The sequence below is a fragment of the Eleutherodactylus coqui genome, chromosome 8, assembly GCF_035609145.1.
Source record: "Eleutherodactylus coqui strain aEleCoq1 chromosome 8, aEleCoq1.hap1, whole genome shotgun sequence".
NCBI lineage: Eukaryota > Metazoa > Chordata > Amphibia > Anura > Eleutherodactylidae > Eleutherodactylus > Eleutherodactylus coqui.
In genome coordinates, this window is record NC_089844.1 from 144,652,043 (window position 1) to 144,679,598 (window position 27,556).

Here is a 27,556-nt window from a genome sequence, read left to right on the forward strand (position 1 = left end):
GGCAAATTATTATTTATTTTTTTTAAACGTCCATCATTTATGCCACATAAATGATGGACGATGAGCTGATCGCTGATTGTTCAGTGTAAATAGTAGCCGTTCAGTACTGAACGACTGCTGTCTTCTGTCAATGGAGAGGGGCAGGGGAGCGAAAGGAAAGAAATTTCCTCCAGCCGCCCCGCTGTGAGCCAGCGATACTAGCTGCTGTGCAGAAGCACGAGAGCTAGTATGTGTGGGGACAAATGTCGGGCATCGTTTGCCCGGCCCTCGTCCCGTGTAAAGGGCCCTTTACTGTCTTACTGATCTGTCAACATATTAATATAATTGGAAAAACAGCAACTAATTAGATCCCTTATTTCATTTCATTACCATCCTACATAAATGACAGCAAAATTCTGATTGGTTACTTTGAGGCCCAATGTCTCTAGCATTTTACTAAGCTACAGCAGCACAGGAATGTGAAGTGTTGTCTTGGGGGCAGAAATAAGAACATCTCTTCTCACAGGAATCCTTAATCTAAACTATTGACATCGGACCTTTTTTGTTAATAAACATACTGACGAGGCTTCAATTTCTTTGTAGTTCTCTTATAAGAACAGTATCTCGGCCTTTAAGATGTTCTAAGTGGGTAATTTAGGAATTGCCAGACCACTGAAGGTAGTTGTAAATTGATATTAAATAATACATTGCCTGGGTGATGGGTAAGGTATTTCTATGGAGACTTGTCAGAGTGATGGGTGATGGATGATGGCTTAGGGAGTCATGCTATTGGAGATAATCTCAACGCTGGTGGTTTTTAAATTGCACAACACCTGATAAATGTTTAGTGCCATTGCTGGGTTATAAACCATGGCTTCGTCACTTGTGATTGTTCCACAGAATGATTGTCCGAAGAAATTCAATCCCCAAGCCACTGGATTTGAGTATCCCATAGTACATGCGTCTCCTGGTAACAAAAAAAAGAAGCACACAATGAGTCATGATCTTCCTTCCAAAAAGTGGCAGTTCTAGGTTAGCAAGGAAGCATAGTATAGTCTTTAGGACCTATGAGACCTATGCAACTTTCTAGTATACTTTGTTTATAAATTACACCAAAGTAAAACAAAAGTTAGCAGCGCTTCAGTGCTAGACTAGTGAGGATAAGATGATATAGGAGTATTGCAGGAGGAAAAAGGTGACCACTTACTTTACAGGGGTGCCTTGTAACCGGCACCCCTGGATCCCAGAAGGCAGGCAAAATCGTTAGATGCAGCAAGGGAATAATCTTTTATTAGAATACGACGTGTTTCGGCCTGGTCACGGGCCTTCCTCAAGCATAAAAAATATATAAAAAGACATAGTATTTATGTATAACACTTCCACACCACATCATTATTGACGCTCCACGGACCACACTGAGAAGATGTCATCAAAAAAGGCTGAATAGCGTCCCCTGGGTGGACGGGCAATTGAGTGAATGCTCCAATAGGAGGTTGGTGTTATACATAAATACTATGTCTTTTTATATATTTTTTATGCTTGAGAAAGGCCCGTGACCAGGCCGAAACGGGTCGCATTCTAATAAAAGATTTAATTCCTTGCTGCACCTAACGATTTTGCCTGCCTTCTGGGATCCAGGGGTGCCGATTACAAGGCACCCCTGTAAAGTAAGTGGTCATCTTTTTCCTCCTGCAATACTCCTATATTATCTTATCCTCACTATTCTAGCACTGGAGCGCTGCTAACTTTTGTTTTACTTTGGTGTTGTTTATTTCTATTCCGTGGCTATATTTTTACCCCTGGAATTTGCCATGACGCTCTCTTGAGGATGTCTCAACTGACCAGTGCTTAGTCCTATATTTGGATCTTGGTGAAAGAATCCAGACCATTGGCGTTATACGCCACCTTGGATTGTGACGTACCGGAGCCTGTTATCTACTACACATGTCGTATTTCAAATCTCTACAGGATAGCCATCTATAAGTGGCATTATAGAAACTGCTGTATTCCTTCTGGAAAAAAAGATTTATTGTATATTTTACACTAGTAGGATTCTGAGTTATTACCATATTTTTCTCTTTATAAGACGCACTGGATGATAAGACACACCCCATTTTAGAGGGGGGGAAAGGGGCAGCAGCAGTTCCCGCTGGTGCTCACCACCAATCAGCAGTACGTATGGGCAGCAGTGGGGAGGAGAGAAAACTCGTAACTGATTGCACATTTGTTAGCACGATCATGAGTTTATTAGTGCGACCGCAATTAAGTACACGCGATCGCGCGTTTAAACACGTGATCATACTAACTAATGCCAATGCGACACATGCAATAAAAATGCATCTTATAAAGCGAATAATACAGTAATTACCCTTAGCTTTGTTAAAGAGGTTGTCCGGAATTGAAAACCATGGCTGCTTTATTCCAAAAACAGTGCCATACCTGTACACAGGTTATTTGTGGTATTGCAGCTCAGCCCCATTCACATCAATGGAGTCGAGCTGCAACAGCAAACACAGTCTATAGACAGGAGTGGTGCTGTTTCTAGAAGAGACCAGCCATGTGCTTCTAGTCATGGAAAATCTCCTTAAAGGGGTTTTGTCACTTGATACTATTAATGATCTATTGTCGGGATAGCAGATTTGCAAGGACTTGCTGCTCCAGTTCTCCGCCAGTCAGCTGATTGTCTGGCCCTCTATCCTTGCAGTGGGGCCGGATGTCCCCACTGCACTGATAGAGGGTATGATAGGCGGTTTCACTCCCATTGAAATCAATGGGTGTGAAGCCATCTATTACACTTTCAACCCTGACCAACAGGGCCGGACATTCACATTGGTGGTCAGGGTCAGAAATGTAATAGACGGCTTCACTCCCAAGGATTTCAATGGGAGTGAAGAAGACTATTACATTTCTGGCCCTGACCACCAATGTGAACGTCAGGCCCCTCTGTACTGACAGAGAGTCAGACAATCAGCTGATCGTCAGGGATGCTGAGTGGCCAATCCTCACCGATCTCCTATTGATAACCTATCCTAACGATAGGTCATAAACAGTGACAAAACACCTTTAAAGGGAACCTGTCACCTCCCTCCTGCACCACAAACTAAGTTATGGTGCTGTTAGGGGGCATGAAAAGGAGTTGGGTGATTTATTTTTTAATCCTCTGTCCTCCTCTTAAGTCACCGTGCATCAGGAAAATCTGTTTTCAGAGTCCTGTGCACACGCTCTCTTATACAGGTCCATGGGAGAGCATGTGCATGGCAAGGCAATCTGAAAAGTGTCGGATTGCAGTACGGCACGCCATCTTCGGTGGCTGACAGAGAAGCAACGCAGAGGTCAGTAAGTATAAGGAAGTACAGCACCCGGCTCCCTGTCACATCTGTTAACAGCACCATAACTTAGTTTATGGTCCTGGAGAGAGGTGACAGGTTCCCTTTAAGTTCCCTCCCACACACAGCAAACACCTTGGACAAGATGGAAACTGGGAAGTGGCTCTTATACTGCAAAATATTTTGCATCAAGTGCCTTTTTTTGTTCTGCTGATTATTTTCCTGACCACACTATAGAATAGAGCTCGTTTTCACACAAGCTTTACTTACCAGTATTGTTAAGCTGGTACTTCAAATAGCGTTTCTGGAAATCTCCAATATCTGTTCTCTGTACAGGGTTGAGTTCAGCGAATGAATCGCCAAACCACTGATTACTGCAAGACAAATATGGTGTCATAAGATATATCAGTCGCTACACTGTAAAAAATTGAGTAGTTGCTTGATAATAAATGATCACCATATGGGACCCATTTACGTAAATTGTTTACAGAAGTACAGGGGGTGAACAAAAATATGGAAACACTTTATGAAATGCATGGGATTTAATCATTAGCACTGAGCTGCCCTTTTGACCCCTGCTTGACTGAGAGCTTTCCTGCCAAATTTGTGTTTACTTCACCTCTTGCCCTGCTCTGGATGGTTTTGGGAGCTAGCTGGAAACAGCAACAGAGTGGCTCAAACCCCTGACCAATGGAACCTTGTTGCTCGGGCAGATGTTCATTTCTGCCCAGCAGAATCTGTGTCATATTACCGCCACTTAAAATTGGTCACTACATGTCTTATTGAATTATGAACTCATGTAATTTGGGGCATGCATTTCGTACAGTGTTTTCATATTTTTGCCCACCCTCTGTTGTATATATTTTTGTATATCTTCACTAAGGGTGGCTTCACACGAGCATGTTTTTGTGCGTACACAGGTGCGCACCCCTGTACGTGCAAAAACACGCGTGTACGAAGGTCCGTAAATTGCCTTCAATGGAGCCGCAGCTGCTGCCGGCGGCTCCATTGAAGGCAATGGTCTTCCGGCATCACTGAATTGTTTTTCAGGGAAGGGCTTTAAATATAAGCTCTTCCCTGAAAAACAAGAATTTTAGTGTAAAAAATGAAAAATCTACCAGTCTGCAGCTGCCATGTTCCCGCGGGGATAACATATCTGCCGCATACAGCAAATGTTTCCTTCCCCCTGCAAGGAAAAAGAATTCCCTGCTGCACCTGCCACATCTGTGATAGATGCAGCAAAAGAATTCTTCATCCCTGAGGGGAATAAAGAATTCCCTACCACAACTGTGGCAGAGGATCGCAATGTTCTCTTATTGTTTTCAATGGGACCGCCACCTCTGCAGTCCCATTGAAAGCAATGGGCTGCTGCAAGCCCTGCAGGGATTTTCGGGGAAGGGCTTTAAATATAAGCCCTTCCCTGAAAATCATCCCTAGAATGTGTTTTTAAAAAATATATATATATATACTCACCTCTCCTCAGCTGCTGGGGCTCAGGCGCGTCCAGTCTGTCTTCTCCCTGCACTGCTCTGAAACTCTTTCAGCAGGTGGGGGTTTAAAATCCCCACCTGCTTAAAGAGCTGTATCTGATTGGCTCAGCACTCAGAAGTGCCGGTCCCATTGAAAGCAATAGGAGAACATTGCTATCCTCTGCCACAGCTGTCACAGCTGTGGTAGGAAATTCTTTATTCCTCGCAGGGATGAAGAATTCTGTTGCTGCATCTGTCATAGTTGTGGCAGGTGCAGCAGGAAATTCTTTTTCCTCGTGGGGAGGAAGAAAACATCTGGCACATGCGGCAGATGTGTTCTTCATCCCTGCGGGGACACGGCAGCGGCGGACAGGTAGTGTAAAAAAAAAACCAAAACCTAAAATTCTTGTTTTACAGGGAAGAGCTCATAGTTAAAGCTCTTCCCTGAAAAACAATTATGGGGTGCCGGTAGACCATTGTCTTCAATGGAGCCGCCGGCAGCAGCCGCAGCTCCATTGAAGACAATGCGTGTATCCCCTATGGTGCAGGCATGTCCTATCTTTGTAGGCACACGCCTGTAAAGCACGGACATGTACACACACCAAAGGGAAGGCATTGGTTTTAATAGAAGCACGCTTTTGTGCACAAGTATGCACGCACAAAACCACGCTCGTGTGAAGCCACCCTAATGCTGTATTGTATACATTTGAATTCCTTTAAAATTGTCTTTAATTGTTCAAGAGTTACAGCATAAAAAATAAAGCCTGGGTGGTGTTAACATCATGGAAACTATTCCAGATAGTCTACGACCATGGGTACTGTTATGAATGTTCTTTTTTTTTAAATTCGTTTTATTGAGAATATAAAACATATCAACTTATATTAATCTGAGTGTAACACAGTTCAAACCTACAAAACTGTTACAATTACTTAACATCGTATACACTGTATAACATAACAAATTAGAAAAGATACCTCATAAAATAAGTACTAAATGGCACGCGGATGATTCAAAGATCTCGTTTGGTCCACCAATTGCTGAAATGCATTTTGTGTGTGGGTTGTGGTTGATGAGCCACACCAAATCCCCCAGATTTTGTAGAATTTATCTGGACATTTTCTATTTTTATATACTATTTTTTCATACGGAAGAACTGAATTGACAAGATTGCACAATTGGGGGAGCGTCGGGGGTCTCTTATCCATCCAGCACAATGCTACAGCCATGCAGGCCAGAAACAGCACCTCACCAAAAATAATACAGATATGGAATTGCCACTGCTCTTCATCCAGTATACCTAGCAGACATACAGCAGGGTTTGGTGGAAGTGGCACCCCCAATAGTTGTTCCAAAAAGTCTGTAACTTCTGTCCAGAAGGAGTGTACCACCGGGCAACTCCACATCAGATGGTTAAAATTAGCATTGGGTGCCTGACAGCGATGACATTGCGTGTTAGGGGTTCTATTCATCCTAAAGAGTCTGCTTGGTGTCAAGTAACATTGATGAATAATGTGCAGTTGAATCATCTTGTTATTAGCTGCTGGCGAGACTGAGGTGTAGGAGGACATTGTGGTACTACACTCCTCTTCAGAGAGTGAGAGGCACTGGCGTACGGTGAGGGGAAGCAGGGGTCGCAATGGCTACCCGGCCCCTGAGCTGTCGGCCACATGATGGCTGAGAAGGGAGAGGGGGGGAGGGAGAGGGGAGAGATGGGAGGCAGCGCCGCAGGTCAGCCCTCACAGAGGGGAGGGCTGTTACATGTGGAGTTGGCAGCCAATTACAGGCTGCAGACTCCCACGGCGCGCGGCCCTCCCACTGATAGGCTGCAGCTGTGATTGGTCACAGCTGCAGTCTATCAGTCTCTGCCAGCCAGTGATTACCAGGGGGAGGGGCTAGGGTGGCTCTACTCACCTCCGGAGCGCTGGATGCACAGGACCTGCAGGAGGACCTGTGGCTGCAGATCACATGACCAGGCGCTGGTCATGTGATCAAAGGACGGGACTTTCCATTACAGGCTGCCCAGAAACTGCTGCAGAGGTGAGTAGAGGAGAAATTGTAATTATATATGTATAGCTGGTATATATATATACAGGATATACACAGGTTACACCAGCATGGGACATACCACTATATACAGGGATAGAGGGGTATATACATCCTGTATATAGTGATATGTACCATGCTGGTGTAATCTGTGTATCTCCTGTATATAATAATATATGTGCAGCTGGTATAAGTTATACCAGCTGTATATATATATAATTATATACAGGAGAGGTATAACTTATACCAGCTGTACATGTATAATTATATACAGGAGATACCCAGGTTATACCAGCTGTACATAAATAATTATATACAGGAGAGGTATAACCTATACCAGCTGTACATATATAATTATATACAGTATATATCCAGGCTATACCAGCTGTACATATAATTATATAAGGAGAGGTATAACTTATACCAGCTGTACATATATAATTATATACAAGAGATCTCTAGGTTACACCAGCATGGGACATACCACTATATACAGGGATATAGGGGGATATACATCCTGTATATAGTGATATGTACCATGCTGGTGTAACCTGGAGATCTCTTGTATATAATTATATATGTACAGCTGGTATAAGTTATACCTCTCCTGTATATAATTATATGTACAGCTGGTATAGCCTGGATATATACTGTATATAATTATATATGTACAGCTGGTATAGGTTATACCTCTCCTGTATATAATTATTTATGTACAGCTGGTATAACCTGGGTATCTCCTGTATATAATTATACATGTACAGCTGGTATAAGTTATACCTCTCCTGTATATAGTTATATATGTACAGCTGGTATAACCTGGGTATATAGTGTATATAATTATATATGTACAGCAAGTATAAGTTATACCTCTCCTGTATATAGTTATATATGTACAGCTGGTATAACCTGGGTATATACTGTATATAATTATATATGTACAGCTAGTATAAGTTATACCTCTCCTGTATATAGTTATATATGTACAGCTAGTATAAGTTATACCTCTCCTGTATATAATTGTATATGTACAGCTGGTATAACCTGGGTATATACTGTATATTTGAACACTTTACACACAACTGAAAAACGTATCAGAAACTTGCATGCAGTTTAAAACCCGCATGTACTGGTTGAATCCACATGCGGTTTTTAATACTGCATGCGGTTTTTGGATGTGATTTTAATTGTGGTTCAAAAATGCAACAAAATCCATGAACACAGTCTTAGGCCGGCTGCACACAACTGGGTCGGATTCTGCATGCGTGAGCCCAGCGGCAGAATCCAACCCTGTGCCCCGCTGGCATCCGTGCATAGCTGTAATTTCTTCTTTTCTGTACTGCGAATGGTCCGCAAGGCGAGCTGTCGGACCCGCGCTGTACAGTTTTTTTTCTTTTAATCACTGACTTTCCAGTGCCGTCGCTAGGAGATGAAGCGGGTGCCTGCCACGTTTCGGCAATGTCAGGGCAGCGGGTCGCACGGCTTGCATTATGTTCAATGGAGGTCGTCCGTACAGAATCTGCACTAAAATAGAGGAAAAAACGCTTTTCCATAGCATGTTATGGGCGGTACATTCTGCGAAATCTGTGGGCGGATGCCCGCTCCATATTCCGCAATGCGAATCGAGCCGTGTGCAGCCGGCCTTAGGCTAATTTCACACGATTAAGTCTGATATTGGAGCGTGAAACTATGCCCCATATCACACTCGCTAACGTGTGCTGTGCACATCGATGTGAGGGGTTTTGTGTTAAAACCAGCTCGCATCACATCATCATATTCTCATGTGATGCAGAGAAAAAACAAAAAAAATTGCTCCTGTGTATGATCGCATTCAGAAGAATATTCATGTGCGATCTGTGCATCTTACAATGCACAAATCTTGTACAATTTTTGCGGCCGTGTGAAAGCAGCCTAAGACATTACTAACAGGTTTTTATGTAGTCAAGGAAAGGAGTCCTGATGAGAAGGCTTACACCAAGGGGCTAGATCATGTTTGTAAATTAGCACAGTTTAGGTATAGGTACGGGTACAGATGGGGGGGGGGGGGCAGCTGAACTTTTGCACCCGGGCCCCTTAGCCTTTAGGTACGCCCCTGGTGAGGGGATTATTTCTCGCCATTTGTCCAAGACCCTCAGCTCCACGTGTGAAATTTCAGCTTGGTTGAGGTGCGTATATATCTGTGAGATTAACCCCCTAGGTCCCCTAGGGAATTGGGCGCTGAGCACATGTCTTAATTGAAGGTATCTGTAGAAACTGGTTCTAGGGATCTGGTAAAGCTGCTGCAGCTGCTCAAAAGAGGCTAAAACACTGTTTATGTACAAGTGTTCCAAGGAGATGATTCCAAGATCTATCCAGAATTGCGTATCTGGAAGATTCACCAAGTGTGGGAGTGCTCTGTTACTCCATAGGGGGGTTTCCAGGGGAGTGCCCTCATACCTAGTGATCTGTTTACACATCTGCCAGACTCTAGCGGCCAATCTATGTGTTGGGAGCAGCAGTCTAGTATGTGGGTCAGTTTTTTCCAGTACAATCCAGAGGGAGGTCTCAGACAAGAAGTGCATCAAATGATGTTCCGAGTTTGGGAGGTCTGAATCAGAAAGCCAGTGGCGAATGTATCTAATTTGGCCCGCCAAATAATATAGTTTAGTCGGACAGTGTCGTGCCTGCCATATCTTTAGGGTGCTGTAGGGTTTCCAAACGGAGTTTCACTCTGGCCTTACCCCAGATGAAGGAGGTTAATAGAGAGTTAGTTTTATTAAAAACCTTTAGTGTTACTATCGTATCTGCGTGTTCCAAGCAGTACAGAAATTTGGGGAGAATTATCATTTTAATAAGATTGATACGACCCGCTACCAATAGGGGCAGGGAACTCCAAATCTTAAATTTATTCTGAAGAAAAGGGAAAAGAGGAGCCACATTCAAATTGAAGCTATAAGCAAAATCTCTAGATATATGGATTCCAAGGTATTTAAAATTTGGTTTGACATAAACAGAATCAAGTCATCTGCATATAATCCAACCCTGTTTTCCCTTGAGCCTATTACTATGACTTAGTAGAGTGGATCTTGACGAAGGAGTAATGCCAATGGCTCTATGGCCAGTGCAAACAAGAGAGGGGAGAGAGGGCAGCCCTAGCAAGTCCCCCTGGTTAGTTGAAAAGGGATAGAAGTCATATTTACCAAGACCGTAGGGACCGGAAAACTATACATCATGGAGACCCATTTAATAAATATTACCCCGGTTATAAATGTTCTTATGGTTGATTCATTTGGGTCTAGATAGAATGATACAACTACTACAGAGTAGGCTTGCTACTGTCTATTAAGCCCATAGTGTGAAGGGTCTGAACTGCTTGTTTCGCTTTCTGTGGCCTGTCATAGCAACCACGTTTAGGGGATTTTACAGCATAGAGAGTTATACAGCTCCCTCTAAAGGCTTTGGACACCTTTTGGGGGGCAATTTTAATCAAATTGATATATTTTAGTCTGAAAATCAGGTTTATAATGATTTTATTACACATTTTCAACAGTTTTGTCTTGCATGTATTCTAAAACACTGCAGGCTGCTCAGTCTCACTCAGTGTGAACTCCATAATGTGAGCTCAGTCTGCAGCCCCTCTCTCTGCTCTCCATCATCAGAGAGCCCGTCTGACAGATTTCACACTGAGCTGGACTGAGCACAGGACTGAGTACTCATCTACTGGAAATACTCCACTGATACTGGGAAATTAACATTGGGATGGAGAACAATTATGTACTGCCTAATGGGAGTTGTTTTTCCTTCTTCTAAATCAACACTGTAAGAAAATACGTTGCACTAGATGGGCATGGCTACAGAAGGCAAGATTATGTCTCACAGGAGTTAGCATATCTGTATGGTTGAGAACTGCAACCCCCATTGTCCAAATGAAAAGTCTTCATTACAGTGATCACCCTTCTTCCAAAACCAGTGCCAGATGCGCCGATAAGTTGTGCCTGGTACTGTATCTCTTTCATGTTCATTTCAATAGAGCTGAGCTGCAGTACCAAACACAACCACAAAGACAATTGTGGCACTGTTTCTCGAAGAAAGTAGCCAGGTCTTTTCAGTCGTTGACAAGCCCTGACTTGGAAATACAAATATAATGTTGGACATGTATAGAGCACAAGAAGCTATACATTATATGGATCTACTTACACGATTTCACACTGTCCACATGTGAGGCTAAGTGGAATCCTGTTCAGCATGTTTCCATTTATGGCACGAATCAAAGTACGGAGTAAACCGCACCACTTCTGAATCTCGTCTGTGCCCATATTAATAAATTGTGGGAATACACGTCTTGTAACTGGTTCCATGAAGTTTACTTGCATGGCGCGTGACGTTGACATTTGATTCTGAAAAGATGTATGAAAACAAAAAAAGAGTATTGAAGGTAAACTAATGCTCATATTAAAACAAAATATGGTGTGGGGAAGGGGCAGAAGGCTCTTCCTCTATCCTCATCTTCATTTCTGTTGAATCTCATTAACCCCTTAAGGACATGGCCTATTTTGGCGTTGAGGACCAAGCGATTTTTGGTATTTTTCCATCTCCATTTTTCAAAAGCCATAACTTTTTTATTTTTCCGTCAACGCGGCCGTATAAGGACTTATTTTTGGCGTCGCAAACTCTAGTTTTTATCGGTGCCACTTTTGGGTACATAGACTATATCGTAAAACTTTTATTATTTTTTTATGATAACAGGGAGAGAAAACGCATCAATTCTGCCATAGATTTTTTTTTTTACAGCGTTAATCATGCAGCATAAATGACACACTACATTTTTTCTGCGGGTCGGTACGGTTACAATGATACCAAAATTCTTATTTTTTTTAGGTTTTTACACTTTTTTGCAATAAAACCCCTTTTTTTGGAAATCTTTTTTTTTTCTCTGCATTCAAAGTCCTGTAACTTTTTAATTTTTCTATGTACGGAGTTCTATGATGGCTTATTTTTTGCGAGACGAGCTGTAGTTTTTATTGATACCATTTTGAGGAATGTACGGCCTTTTTGATCACTTTTATTGCATTTTTGGGGAGGCAAAATGCTAAAAATTAGCATTTTGCTTCTGTTTTCTAGCGGGTTTTTTTACACTTTTTGCCGTTCAAAATAAAAAGCATGTTCAACTTTTTGTACATGTTGTTACGGATGCGTCAATACCAAATATGTGGGGTTTTAATTTTTTTTAACCTTTTTTTTATGCTAATATTAAAAAAAGCACAAAAAAGTTTATTTTTTTAACATTTTTTTAATTTTTTTTTTTTTTACACAGTTTGAGTCCCTCTGAGGGACTTGCAGCACTGTACCTATTATCGCTGTGATAGGGCATGGCTGAGCTACTGCCCTGCCATGCCTTATCGCTTATACAGTGATCATAGGCATTGGCACTACAGGACGCCAGTGTCTGGTGTTCTGTTGCCATGGTGACAGGCCGGGCTCTCGCGATAACATCGCTAGAGCCGGCTGAAAACACAGAGGGAGCGCGCTCCCTCTGTGAACTCTTTCCCTGCCGCGACCTACTTAGTTCGTGGCAGGGAAGGGGTTAACAGCGGGGGGCGCATCTCCCATGCTCCCCTGCTGTTGCAGCGGGATGCCGGCTGTGACTGACAGCCGGCTCCCGCTGTGGGATAGCGTGAGGTCAGTCATGTTCTTGCGCTATCCCGATGATGTACCGATACGTCATGTTGCGGGAAGTACCAGGCTTCCATGACGTTAAAAGGGGTTAAAAGGGGGCCTAAAAGTACCAATCCCTCCTTAAGCAACAGTAGATGTGTATTAGATGTAGTTCAGACTGAAATATGTGTAATCTGTAGATCTTTTTTTCTGTTGGTTTCTATAAATGTACGTTTTCGTCCTTCACACTTGCTAAGTGGATGGTCTCTTCCCGCAGTGATAGAAGTTATAAAAGTTTAAATCACCCCCCTTTTGCCATATCTATTATTAAAAAGATCTAAATCATAAAATAAAAATATGTATTTGGTATCGCTGCGTCCGTAAAAGTCCGATCGATCAAAGTAATGCATTATTTTTCCAGCACAGTGAACGTTGTCCAAAAAAAAAATAAAGAACGCCAGAAATGCCCTTTTTTAGTTACCCTGTCTCCCAGAAAAAAAGCAATAAAAACCGATCAAAAAGTCGTATGTATTCCAAATTGGTACTATCAGAAACTACAGGACATCCCGCAAAAAATGAGCCCTTGCTCAACTACGTCGGTCGACTGAAAAATAAAAAAAGCTATTGCGCGCGCAAAATGACCGCAGAAAATAATTGAAAAAAGAGTAGTATAGTAAGAAAAAAACTATACAAGTTTGGTATCCTAGTAATCGTACGACCCATAAAATAAAGTTATCATGTCCCTTTTGTTGCAGTTGTTTGCGCCCTAGAAACAAGACGCACTGAAAGATGGCGAAATGTCGCTTTTTATATCATTTTACTGCACTTTGAATTTTTTAAGAGTTTTTCAGTACATTATACGGTACTTTAAATAGCACCATTGAAAAATACAACTCGTCCTGCAAAAAACAAGCCCTCATACAGCGATGTCGATAAATAAAGGCATTACGATTTTTTTGAAGGGGGGAGGAAAAACGAAAATGGAAAAAGAAAAAGGGGCCGCGTCATTAAGGGGTAATGGCATATGTCATAAATTTTAATATAGTCACACGTACTGCACATTTTTTAAAGCACAACTTATAATGTTTCGGGCATCTCTATGTTACAATCTTATTATGTTAATGGTGTCAGTAAAAGGACAGAACTCTGACAGCTTCCCGTTAGGTAGTTGTCACCACTGGTAGTTGGGGTATTTCTTAATGCACTGCAAGGGCTGTGGCTCTCATGATTCCCTTTTTAAAACTTGAAATTGTTACTTAGGTGAATCAAGTATCAAGTCACAATTTTGTTAATTATATTATTGTTCCTTTTTAATCTTACCGTCATAAAGTATGCTGTAACTGTTTCAGTAAAGGTGAATAAGGGGTCCAAGTTGTCTCCTTCGAATGATGACACTATAGTGTCGGTTTGTGTAGCATTGCTAAGGACGGTGTTACTGGCAGTGGCGCTGGCCTTTTGTTCGTCACTCATCAAGTCTAAGCACTGCCCCTAGAAAAAGGACATGAAAAGAAAAATGATTTAAAGGAATTGGTTTATTTAGGGAACATCTTCCCAAAGCTTTGTGGTTGATTTGAATATTTCTATTATACTTGAGAACACAACAAGAAGCTAATTAGAGAGCAATCATCTCCGACCCGTGACTCTGATTGTTATAACATTTTTGTACAATTTTTGTTTTGCAAAGTCAAATCATGTGTAACTTATAGGAAAGATCAGGGAGCTGAAAAGGTAAGGAGTAAGTACTAGAGATGGAGAGATTGAAGATGAGTGAAAGACTTATCAGAGACGGTTGGAGGGACCGTGAGCTTGAAGTGCAGAAAGACACTGGCAGGAGGCCAACATTAAGATTCAGAAACTCAAGCCAAAAGTATCAATTCACTGTAGAAATCATACAGGTTCAGTCCCGTTCTCTGATCTAGAAATTTCTGATATAGAATTTTTGTTAGATTTTCTGGAATTTCACAAAGTATGGCTGGCTGGCTTATGCAAATAGATAAGAATGTGTGGAGCAAGTACTGGGGAGGGAGAGATTGAAAGAGAAGACCAACTAGTAAAACCATGAGAGTGGACAGAAAAAAAACACATGCAGGGGCGCTGTTGCAAAGTATTGTAACGTATTCAAGACAATGAAGCCATTACTCACCACGTCAAAGTCTGAAACCAGAGCAACTATATCACTGTATTTTGTTGACCTAAAACCTCTTTTCCCAAGGAATGTTAGAGACCATGTTCTCAAGTCCATCCCAGCGCTGCAGTCATAACCTAGTCACAATAATTAATCATTTCTTATCAGTTATGCTTAAGATCAAGAACAGGTCTAAAGAAATGGGAAATAATAATAACAATGATAATAATATCAGAAATTGGTTGAAGAGAATTTCAAAACTGAAGCTTCATTGACTTTTTATAGCGAACAGTCATTTCCAGCCTGTGGCTCTTTAACCCCTTCCAGCTCCAGGATGTACATTTACGTCCTAGAGTGTAGGGGTATGTATAAAGAAAAAGGTCGGGGGTGACCTCTCTTCATACAGCACGGACGTCAGCTGTTTATTAGAGCTGACACCCTCTGGCAATAACTGCAATCGGCTTTGCGGCCGATTGCGACTATTAGCCCTTTAAATGCTGCTGTCAATCCTGACAGGGGCATTTAAATCTCCCAAACGATGTTCGGGGGTCCCATACAGCCCCCCCGTGCTGAGATCAGAGGAGCCGTGCAGGTGTCATGGCAGCCGGGGGCCTTCTGAAAGGCCCCAGGGCTGCCTTAGGAGACTGCCTATCAAGCAATCCCTGTGGGGTGGCTTGATAGACTGCCTGTCAAATCGCAGTATGACATAATGCTATACCATTACGTCATACTGCAGGAGTGATCAAAGCATTGCATGTTGTAGTCCCCTAGGGGGGCTTAAAAGGAAAGTGAAAGTGAGATCAATAAAGTTTTATTAATTTAAAAAAAAAAGAAGAATAAAAGTTTAAATCACCCTCCTTTTCCCATATCGATAATTTAAAAATGTAAATCATAAAAGAAAAATACATATTTGGTATCGCCACGTTCATAAAAGTCCAATCTATCAAAGTAGTGCATTGTTTACCCCGCATGGTGAACGCTGTCCAAATAAAAAAGATAACGAACGTCATAAATGCACTTTTTCACTCACCCTCTCTCTCGGAAAAAACACAATAAAAAGCGATCAAAAAGTCGTATGTATTCCGAATTGAAACTAACGTGAACTACAGGACATCCTGCAAAAAATGAGCCCTCGCAGAACTACGTTGACGGAAAAATTAAAAGTTATTGCACGCAGAAGATGACCGCAGAAAATAACTTAAAAAAAATTAAATGTCTATGAAAAAAAAAGAAAAGTACAATAAAAAAATATATATACAAGTTTGGTATCGTGGTAATCGTACTGGCCCATACAATAACATTATCATGTCGTATTTGTTGCAGTTTGTGCGCCGTAGAAACAAGACGCACTGAAAGATGGTGGAATGTCAGTTTTTTTCATTTTACTCCACTTAGAATTTTTAAAACGTTTTTCAGTACATTATATGGTACACTAGCTGATATACCCGGCTTCGCCCGAGTTAATTTGGTACTGGTGTTTATCTGGTGTTCACACGGAAAATCTTATGAAGTCGTCGTTACTTTAGAGATACCGGGAAAAAAATATGTTCACCATTTTGCATGGTTCTTTGCGTTACCCAGGGAACACCACGTGGAGGCAACCATGCTACATATCCTTTATATAAAATGACATCAGGAAGTGAGAGAATTAGATTACGTACATAAAATTTGGACGCTAATTCTTTTGCGCTTAGAATTGAATAATCGAGTTGGGACCCATTAGCTTTTCATATTTATGACATAATCAATGCTCGTGCAAAATTTCCCGTTTCTGTGACATCAGGAAGTGAGAGAATTAGATTCCGTACGTAAAATTTGGACACTAATTCTTTTGCGCTTAGAATTGAATAATCGAGTTGGGACCCATTAGCTTTTCCTATTTATGACACAACCAATGCCCGTGCCAAATCTCAAGTTTCTATTACACCAAGAAGTGAGAGAATTAGATTCCGTACGTAAATTTGGACGCTAATTGCTTTGTGCTTAGAACTGAATAATCGAGTTGGGACCCATTAACTTTTCCTATTTATGACATAATCAATGCCCATGCAAAATTTCACGTTTCTATGACACGGGAAAGTGAGAGAATTAGATTCCGTACGTAAAATTTGGACGCTAATTATTTTGCGCTTAGAATTGAACAATCGAGTTGGGAGCCATTAACTTTTTCAATTTATGACATAATCAATGGCTGTGCAAAATTTCACGTTTCTAAGACACGGGTAAGTGAGAGAATTAGGTTCGGTACGTAAAATTTGGACGCTAATTCTTTTGCGCATAGAATTGAATAATCGAGTTGGGACCCATTAACTTTATCTATTTCTGACATAATCAAATCAATGCTCGTGCAAAATTTCAAATTTCTATGACATTGGGAAGTTGGAGAATAAGATTCCGTACGTATAATTTGGACGCTAATTCTTTTGCGCTAGAATTGAATAATCGAGTTGGGACCCATTAACGTTTCCTATTTATGACATAATCAATGCTCGTGCCAAATTTTAAGTTTCTATGAAATTGGGAAGTGAGAGACTTGGATTATGTACGTAAAAATTTGACGTTAATTCTTTTGCGCTAGAATTAAATAATCGAGTTGGGACCTCTTTACTTTTCCTATTTTGGACATAATCTATGCTCTTACCAAATTTCATGTTTCTACGACATCGGGAAGTTGGAGAATTAGTGGCGGGTCTGTGAGTGAGTCAGTGGGGGCTTTCGTCTTTATATATATATAGATTAAATAGCATCATTGAAAAATACAACTTGTCCCACAAAAAACAAGCCTTCATACAGTGAGTTATGATTTTTTCAAAGGAGGGAGGAAAAGACGAAAATGAAAAAAAAGAGGGGGCCGCATCATTAGGGGTTAATGACAACCCACGGAGGCTGTCAAGGCTCATTGGCAGTTGTAGTCTTGCAATGGCTGGAGAGCTATAGGTTGGAGACCATTAGTGGAGGCATACTGTCCTATGCCGGTTATGGGACTTTTTGACTCACCTAAAGATTTTAGATTCATTAGATTGTTTATGGCAAAATTGCTCATATCACTGGGGTACTGAGGGTTCTCGACTGCAATCAAAGCCTTCATCCTGTTGGGTACAGAAGACGAGTCAGCTTGCTGCATGCTATGCAAAAGTACATAGTTAGAATAAAAGGGAATTTTCTACTTACACGACCGCAAGAGATTCACAGCTTTCAATCTTTCCAAGGGATGCAAGGCATTTTGTATCAAATAGGGGGAGAAATAGTCCGAATCTTGGCATCCAGATGGAATAATCAATAGACATGAATGTGCTGACGGACTCAAATTTACAGAGGGCTTGTTGAAGGAAAAATTTGTTGGTTATAGTTTTGATGCCCGCCTGTAAAGTAAACCAAAGGACACAATACTATCAACCTTCAGGCATTACTCCATAGCGTTATACTTAATAGAATAACAAACAAGCACTAGAAGACTACAGTAAGAAGATACAGTATACCATCCAAAAATACATCAAAATCATCTCTCATTTACCTGTTCACATTGAGTATTGAATTCGTCCAGGAAATCTCCAAGATTAACATAATCTATTCTCTGCATAATTGTTTCCACCTTGTTGTTGTCTGACATGATAGCAGGATCGGCTATATGAGCAGCACACTGTTCAACAGTAAAGTAAGGGACGAGAGCCATCTAAATAGAAAAGGAAGTCAATAGTTACATTACTGTAAAAGCAACCCTGCACAGTGATCCCCCTAGACACAACGGCTTCAGGATACAGTATTTTCATCATAAAACGGTCTTTCACCGGTCACCGTAATGTGAAACGACATTCAACATACAATATCACTGACAGTCCAGATATACAGCATGTGTGATTGTCTGGAAAAGCCAGCCAGTCATCAGGGACATTTCACTGGTATGACCCCTGTATTACTGAAGTTCCTGCACTGACTGGTTGTAGTAGCGCCTCTTTACAGTACAGTGCGGTACTACATGTCCTGGACTGCTCTCTACTTGTGCCAGGATAAGCGGCTCCTTTGGGTACCAGGTGAGACGGGTCCATGTTATATCTCTGGTACACTGTGTATATGATGTACAGGAGCCTGAAGAGGCTTCTGTCCTCTATATAGAATATCATTTCCAGCCTCCAGAATCTCTCTTTGATATGTAAAGACTTGCTTTATCGGTCTTTTTATCTGCGTCATTTTTTTTTCATCTTCATTTTGTATTACTTTCGGTAGATAGATAGATAGATAGATATGAGATAGATAGATAGATAGATATGAGATAGATAGATAGATAGATAGATAGATAGATAGATAGATAGATAGATAGATATGAGATAGATAGAGAGATAGATAGATAGATATGAGATAGATAGGAGATGGATAGATAGATAGATATGAGATGGATAGATAGATAGATAGATAGATAGATAGATAGATAGATAGATAGATAGATAGATATGAGATGGATAGATAGATATGAGATGGATAGATAGATAGATATGAGATGGATAGATACTTAGATATGAGATGGATAGATAGATAGATATGAGATGGATAGATAGATAGATATGAGATAGATAGATAGATAGATAGATAGATAGATATGAGATAGATAGATATGAGATAGATAGATAGATATGAGATAAATAGATATGAGATAGATAGGAGATGGATAGATAGATAAATATGAGATGGATAGATCGAAAGATAGATATGAGATGGATAGATAGATAGATAGATAGATAGATATGAGATGGATAGATAGATAGATATGAGATGGATAGATAGATAGATAGATAGATATGAGATAGATGGATAGATAGATATGAGATAGATAGATAGATAGATAGATAGATATGAGATAGATAGGAGATGGATAGATAGATAAATATGAGATGGATAGATGGATAGATAGATATTGAGATGGATAGATAGATAGATAGATAGATATGAGATGGATAGACAGATATGAGATAGATAGATATGAGATAGATAGATAGATATGAGATGGATAGATAGATAGATATGAGATAGATAGATAGATAGATAGATAGATAGATAGATAGATAGATAGATAGATAGATATGAGATAGATAGATATGAGATAGATAGATAGATAGATAGATATGAGATGGATAGATAGATATGAGATAGATAGATATCTTCTATATATTTAAATCTATAAATGTATCTATCTCATATACCTTAAAAGATACTTACAAGATCACTGCCTTTGTAAAACTCCTTCACTTGTGTATAGCTGAGCAGTTCACCAAATGTCCCCCACAATGAATAATATGATTCACCCACGTTTCCTGAACTTGCAGGACATGGCAGTCCTAAAAAAATAATACAGACATATAATAAAATAAGTTTTAATAAATCCCCAAAGTGAACAGACATTGTGTAAACAGACAGGAGAATATTTTGCTTCGTACCACTGGCTGCACTTTTATCTCTGACGTTGGACTCTATTTTCTGTGTGATCGCCATTTGCGCAGAGTCTGATAGGATCCCGTAATACTTGCTACAGGCGTTTGAACTGCATAAGAGGAAAACAGGAAGGAAAAGTCATATCAATTGCCAGGCAATCCCCAAATACCATTCTATATATACAACAATGCATTTGACCTATGGTTTTCCATAGGGTCTACATTTTTTTTGCCAGAAACAGCTCCAACCTTGTCCATAGGCTATATCTAGTATTGCAGCTCAGTCCCAATCACTTGACTAGGTCGCAATACCAGCCACAGCCCTTGAACAAGAGTGGCGCTATTTCTAAATGCATCTTTCAGGTCAAACCGGGCTTTGTCACAATGATAAGCACAATTATTTTCAAATCAAGTTACTCAAATAAAGCTGGTGACCATAATAGACTCAAGGACGCGTCGACACAAGCGGACCACGCTCGGAGGGCCATAGCAAAAAAGAACTGATTTTGATTTTGCGGGTTGAACTCTGTTCCTTTAATCTTGGCTCACCAACCCCTGTGCCTTAGTCCTGAGCGATGTGACATAAAAAATTGCCTTATTGCCCTATTGTCTTTAATCGTTCTATGTTCTATATGTGTGTTTATATGAAAAACCTCAATAAAAACATATTAAACATAAATGCATCTTTCAGGTACTTTTAAGGTCAACAAATACATATTGAGGTATATGCTAAAACAAATCACCTGGATATGAGACCAGCTGGCCTACAGGGAAGCTATAAGCCATAGAGATATTGTATATTCCAATTCATTGGTTACTGTTCTATCTAACAGGATGTTAAATTGTTTATATGGAAGAACCTTTAGGCCGCCTGTCCATGGGTGTTCTTGCATTGCATTACTCCCGTTGATAATCCAGCCGCGGGTAACGCAGTGCGAGCTTTCCATAGCGTTGCTATAGAAAGCGCAGCCCCCTGTCCACGAGCGAAGAATCATAGCGATTCTCCGCTTGCGGTATTCAAATCGCATGCCGTGATTTGCCGAGGTGAGCCTATCTGTCAGACAGGTGTCCCTCCTCATCCCCCGCTGCAAAATATCGCTAGCTCCCTGCCCCAATCCTACCCTCCACTATATCCTCTTCCTCATTTTTGCTTCCCCCCTTTCATCACCTGCAGCAAACAGCAAGGTTCAATATGGAAAATTATTTCGGGAACTGACTTGTGGAACTTTATTATTTCCATCTTCATTGGCAAAACTGAGGAGACCATACCGATACCCACAAGCCATACCCTCCTTCCTTTCCTACTGATGGACACTCCATATTGGACAAATGTATTTGGACATTGCAGAAAATCAGCAAATCTGCAAATATTGGGTAAAATTATATGGGTAAAATAAAAAGCTGCTCGTTTGGTAATAACTATTCATTCATCTGATCGAGCGCTTGTGGGACGGACTGGAGCGACGGCCGACACCCTCGCCCACGTCCATCCTCCCAACAATCTCTTCTCACAGGCTTGCACGTGGAATGGCGAGATATTCCTGCCCAGACGTACAGAGAACTTGTGGAAAGCATGCCTGGGCGTGCTGCCGCTGTAATATAAGCAAAAGGAGGCCCCACACCTTACTAAAGACCTCCCTCACACAGGCCGTTTGCAAATCGCTGCCTTTTCAGCACAGCTGAAACCGCTGCCCATTCATTTCAATGGGAGACTCATCTGAAAATGCCCAAAGATAGAACATGCAGCGCTTTTCACAGCAGCGTTTTCAGCCCCGTGTGAGCAGCCCCATTGAAATGAATGGGAGCCTTGTACTGCGTTTAGCACAGGGCTGAAAGCGCTGCTGAAAACACCCTGTGTGAGGGAGGTAGAAGAATAAAGCACTTTTTCATAAAATCCTGCAGTGTCCAAATACTTTTGTCCATATAATGAATATTAAAAAAATGTTTATTTGTGAAACTTCTCTGAGACGCCTCCAACCCGCAGGGTTCTAGATGGTCTTTTAGTGGGGCATGCTTCTCAAACAAGAGGTCACTATACAGGTAGCATAAGGGAATTATTGGTCCCAGAAACATTTAGTTTTGATCAGGTGGTATTTTGTTGAGGTTGAACTGTGGAGGATGTTTTAGAGAATTTTTTTTTTTACTTACAGGACTTGGAGGAAACTACAGGAAAGGTTATCAGGTATCTGCTGAATTAGTTCTGCAGTGAAGCCGGGTATGAAGGGACCGAAACTCATCCAGAAAGTGCCCCATTTCTCATCATTATATCGAGAGAACTGTGGTGAGAGTTTCGTAAAAAAAGATTCACACAAAAGTTTCCGGACTTCAGAGTCTGGTAAGGAGGTCATGCCTTTCTGTAAAAAAAAGAGCAAAAAAACCTATTGAGAATTCTATGTGTAGAACATTTAGGGTATAAGATAGATAGTTAGAAGAGAGATAAATAGATGAATATAGATGAGATAGCTAGATAGACTGGCATAGCGCTAGGGGTCACAATTGCGACCAGGCCCCTTAGTGAACAGAGACCCCCGCCACATGCCTTTTCACCGCCGCGGCCTCGGCACTCAGGAAGGGGAGATGCTGATAGCCGGCAGCCAATTGCAGGCTGCAGACTCCCCCGGGCGTGCGCTCCTCCCTTGCACTGATAGACTGCAGTTGTGATTAGTCACTGCACTGCCGGCAGCATGATTGGTCCGGCCGACCGTGCAGTGACAGTGTCGGGACTCGAGGTGGAGAGCGAAAGAGCAGTACATGCGGTACAACAAGGTATGTACTGCATGTAATCTTGTATGTATAGGTGGTATAAGTTATACCAGCTATACATATAATTATATACAGGTTATAGTTATATCCAGGTTACAACAGCATCACTATATACAGGGGATGTATAACTGCTATATACAGTGATATGGAGCATGCCGGTATAACCTGATATCTCCTGTATATAATTATATATGTACTGCTGGTATAACGTAGACATCTCCTGTATATAGTGATATGGAGCATGCAAATTACTGTGTATCACATGCATAATAACGTGGTAATCATACACTTGTGTGAGCCTGGCCTATGGGGCTACAAAGAAATCTTCACATGGTCCAGGAAATAAGTCTTCTTTGGAAAACTTATGCCAAGCGGAAGATCATGTATGTAAATTTGTTTTGCAGCTGTATGTTGCGTGGTGTATGCATGGGTACAGGTACTAGATATGAGATAGATAAATGGATAGATAGAGATGAGATAGATAAATGGATAGATAGAGATGAGATAGATAAATGGATAGATAGAGATGAGATTGATAGATAGATAGATATGAGATAGATAGATAGGAGATAGATATGAGATAGATAAATGGATAGATAGATATGAGATAGATAGATAGATACGAGATAGATAGATAGATACGAGATAGATAGATAGATAGATATGAGATAGATAGATAGATAGATAGATATGAGAGATAGATAGAGAGGAGATAGATAGATAGATATGAGATGGATAGATATGAGAGATAGATAGAGAGGAGATAGATAGATATGAGATAGATATGGGATAGATAGATATGAGATAGATATGAGATAGATAGATATGAGATGGATAGATAGATATGAGATGGATAGATAGATAGATAGATAGATAGATAGATAGATAGATAGATAGATATGAGATGGATAGATAGATAGATATGAGAGATAGATAGAGAGGAGATAGATAGATAGATATGAGATGGATAGATATGAGAGATAGATAGAGAGGAGATAGATAGATATGAGATAGATATGGGATAGATAGATATGAGATAGATATGAGATAGATAGATATGAGATGGATAGATAGATATGAGATGGATAGATAGATAGATAGATATGAGATGGATAGATAGATAGATAGATAGATAGATATGAGAGATAGATAGAGAGGAGATAGATAGATAGATATGAGATGGATAGATATGAGAGATAGATAGAGAGGAGATAGATAGATATGAGATAGATATGGGATAGATAGATATGAGATAGATAGATATGAGATGGATAGATAGATATGAGATGGCTAGATAGATAGATAGATAGATAGATAGATATGAGATGGATAGATAGATAGATATGAGATAGATAGATAGATATGAGATAGATAGATAGATATGAGATAGATAGATAGATAGATAGATAGATAGATAGATGGATAGATAGAAATGAGATGGATAGATAGATATGAGATGGATAGATAGATAGATAGATATGAGAGATAGATAGAGAGGAGATAGATAGATAGATATGAGATGGATAGATATGAGAGATAGATAGAGAGGAGATAGATAGATATGAGATAGATATGGGATAGATAGATAGATAGATAGATAGATAGATATGAGATAGATAGATATGAGATGGATAGATAGATATGAGATGGCTAGATAGATAGATAGATAGATAGATAGATAGATATGAGATAGATAGATAGATATGAGATAGATAGATAGATATGAGATAGATAGATAGATAGATGGATAGATAGAAATGAGATGGATAGATAGATATGAGATAGATAGATAGATAGATAGATAGGAGATAGATAGATATGAGATAGATAAATGGATAGATAGATATGAGATAGATAGATAGATAGATACGAGATAGATAGATAGATACGCGATATATAGATAGATACGAGATAGATAGATAGATAGATAGATAGATATGAGATAGATAGATAGATAGATAGATATGAGAGATAGATAGAGAGGAGATAGATAGATAGATATGAGATGGATAGATATGAGAGATAGATAGAGAGGAGATAGATAGATATGAGATAGATATGGGATAGATAGATATGAGATAGATATGAGATAGATAGATATGAGATGGATAGATAGATATGAGATGGATAGATAGATAGATAGATAGATATGAGATGGATAGATAGATAGATATGAGATAGATAGATAGATAGATATGAGATAGATAGATAGATATGAGATAGATAGATAGATGGATAGATAGATATGAGATGGATAGATAGATAGATAGATATGAGATAGATATGAGATAGATATTAGATAGATAGATAGATAGATATGAGATAGATAGAGATAGATAAACGATATTGATTAGGCTTTACCTCTTGCATCTTTTTGTTCAAATTATTCAGTATCATGAATGTCTGCTCAGAATCCTTTGTCCCCATACTACTGATGAGCATCTCTGTTTTGCTTTTATCGTTGAGCACACCTTCCGCAAGAATCAAGTCAGCTGTCTGCTCAGGCGACGTTACGCCTAATAATGGCATCTGTGAACAGATGAAAATTCACAGCATTGAAGACTTTTTTATGCTTTAGAACATTTTACAATATCTAATGGAAACTTAAGTTAAGAAAGAATATCTTGAATCCAGAAATGAAGACGGCAAAGTAAAGAAAAGGTCTTGAAATATCTCAGTTAAAGAGGTGTAGCTGATCGGTAAAACCCCTTCTGCAAGCAGTGGCATAAGGCTCCCTCTCCACGGCCGGGATGGAATATCGCTAGCTGTATTGTGAATCCCGCGAGCGAGAATCGCTATGATTCTCTGCTCATGGACCTCGGGCTGCACGTTCCATAGCAACACTATGGAAAGCGTTCACTGCATAACCCGCAGCCGGATAACGCAATGAACTATCACCCGTGGACAGGAGCCCTAATAAATAGGCTTATACTCACCTCTCCCCACTGTGTCCTGCAGTGCTGCAACAGGGTTTCCCCTCCGGCATCACATCTGCCGCAGTCTGTTTACTGGACGTCACAGGCGCTGTAGCCAATAACAGCTCAGCGATCGAGCACCAGGCTCTGTTATTGGCTGCGGTGCCTGTGACATCTGGTAATAAGACTGTGGCTGGCTGACAATGAGGGGAGCACCGTGGGACACAATGGGAGCAGGGAGAGGTGAATATAAGAATCGTTCTGCTTGCAGAAGGGGTTTTACCAATAAGCTTGAACAACCCCTTTTACAAAAAGGTTGAGTTATCCAAAAACGATAAAGTTCCAAGTATTTCATGTCACCAATGGAAAATCTGGCATTGTCTACCCCTCCCCCCATCTGTCCCCATCCTTTAGGCTACGTGTCCACGGGCGTAGCAGTATCCCACGGCGGAGATGCAGGAGCCGGCACACGGATCTGAAAGATAGGCTGACCACGGGGAATCACATGCTGCGAATTGCTTGCCACAAGCAGAGAATCGCAATGATTCTCCGCTCGTGGACGGGGTGGCTGCACTCTCCATAGCGTTGCTATGGAGAGCTTTTAACGCGTTCCCCGCGGCTGGATTATCGCCGCGGGGAACGCAATGCAAACTCGCCCGTGGACAGGCAGCCTTATAGGAGAGAAGACCCCTGTCCTTTTAAGCCTTCCCTCTACCTATGCAGAAAGGATTATTAATCAATCATAGATGAGACCTCCGTCTACTAGTAGTTACTACCTGCCTTAAAGAGACATAAATAGACACGCTGCAGAATCGCTCTGCGCAATTCAGCCCTTGAAATACGAGCGTGGAACGCCATAGCTTTTCTACAAGTAAAAACAGAACCAACTGCGCACCATTTACATGTGGATTTTCCCACCGCAGAATTCTTGTGGAATTGCTGTGGGTATTCCGTTGCAGAATGCCCACAACAACTCTGCCATGTGTGAAGGGGGCCTTAGGGCGCCTTCACACTGGTGATAAAATCACCCGCGGGGGCGAGTGAAAACGCAGAATTATGAAACCAAGGATTTTCAATGGTTTCCTTCACATTTGCGATGTTTTCACTCATGCGATGTTGGAATAAAAAAAAATCGTGGCATGTCCTATTTTTCTACATTTTGCGTTTTTTAATCTCCCATGTTTCCCTAAGGGGCCTCTTTTTTATCGCATCGCAAAGCACAAACTTGCATTTTTTGCGCGATGTGATGTGTTTTTAACATTAGAAAGTCCTGTTAACGTTTGCATTAAAAATCGCGGGAAAATCGTGTGAAAAAACACACGAGAAAATCACAAGAGGCAGTAATATTTTTGCGAGAAAAAGCAGCGCTGATGCTCAAAAATCATGGGAAAAAAGCAGCATTTTTGTTGCAGTTCTGTCGCGGTGATATCGCGATCGCCATTGTGAAGGAGCCATTAGGCCAGTTTCACACAGGCGACATCGCTATAAAGTGCATGTTTTCCAAATGTTTTTTTCACATGAGCGATATTTTGTAAGCTGCTACATTGCGAGAAAACAAAATCACGGTATGCTTTATGCATACTTGCTATGTTTTGTAGCCTGTGTTTCCCTATGGAGCGTTCTCGTTTATCGCACCGCACAGCACGAACTTGCGATTTTCGTGCGCTGCGATTTTAACATTAAAAAGTTCTATTAACTTTCTTGCTATAAAATTACGCGACTTTATAGCGTGAGAAAATCCCCGGCATCAGCGACGCAATGACACATGTTCCCAAGAAAAAGCAATAGACCTATAGGGACAAAAAGGTAGAGAGCAGACGGCCTATTCCTGATAAGAAAGCAGCGCAAACTGACAGGGGAACTAAATGTTTCATGACG

General features: G+C 40.7%; 1 protein-coding gene across 3 annotated transcripts in view; it reads right to left on the minus strand.

Moving 5' to 3' along the window:
- Positions 1 to 466: 466 nt before the first annotated feature.
- The window catches only part of LOC136576956 (uncharacterized), a 79,859-nt gene continuing 52,769 nt past the window's right edge, over positions 467 to 27,556 (minus strand). For all 3 annotated transcript variants that reach the window (XM_066576621.1, XM_066576620.1, XM_066576619.1), the window contains 12 exons: positions 25,125 to 25,292; positions 22,149 to 22,354; positions 20,007 to 20,110; positions 19,789 to 19,907; positions 18,092 to 18,250; positions 17,749 to 17,939; positions 17,575 to 17,666; positions 14,596 to 14,714; positions 13,773 to 13,940; positions 10,995 to 11,194; positions 3,576 to 3,679; positions 467 to 946 (listed from right to left, as the gene is read on the minus strand). In XM_066576621.1, the coding sequence (XP_066432718.1) occupies positions 753 to 946; positions 3,576 to 3,679; positions 10,995 to 11,194; positions 13,773 to 13,940; positions 14,596 to 14,714; positions 17,575 to 17,666; positions 17,749 to 17,939; positions 18,092 to 18,250; positions 19,789 to 19,907; positions 20,007 to 20,110; positions 22,149 to 22,354; positions 25,125 to 25,292 (1,824 nt within the window). In that variant the 3' untranslated portion in view covers positions 467 to 752. The remainder of the gene's footprint in view (positions 947 to 3,575; positions 3,680 to 10,994; positions 11,195 to 13,772; positions 13,941 to 14,595; positions 14,715 to 17,574; positions 17,667 to 17,748; positions 17,940 to 18,091; positions 18,251 to 19,788; positions 19,908 to 20,006; positions 20,111 to 22,148; positions 22,355 to 25,124; positions 25,293 to 27,556) is intronic.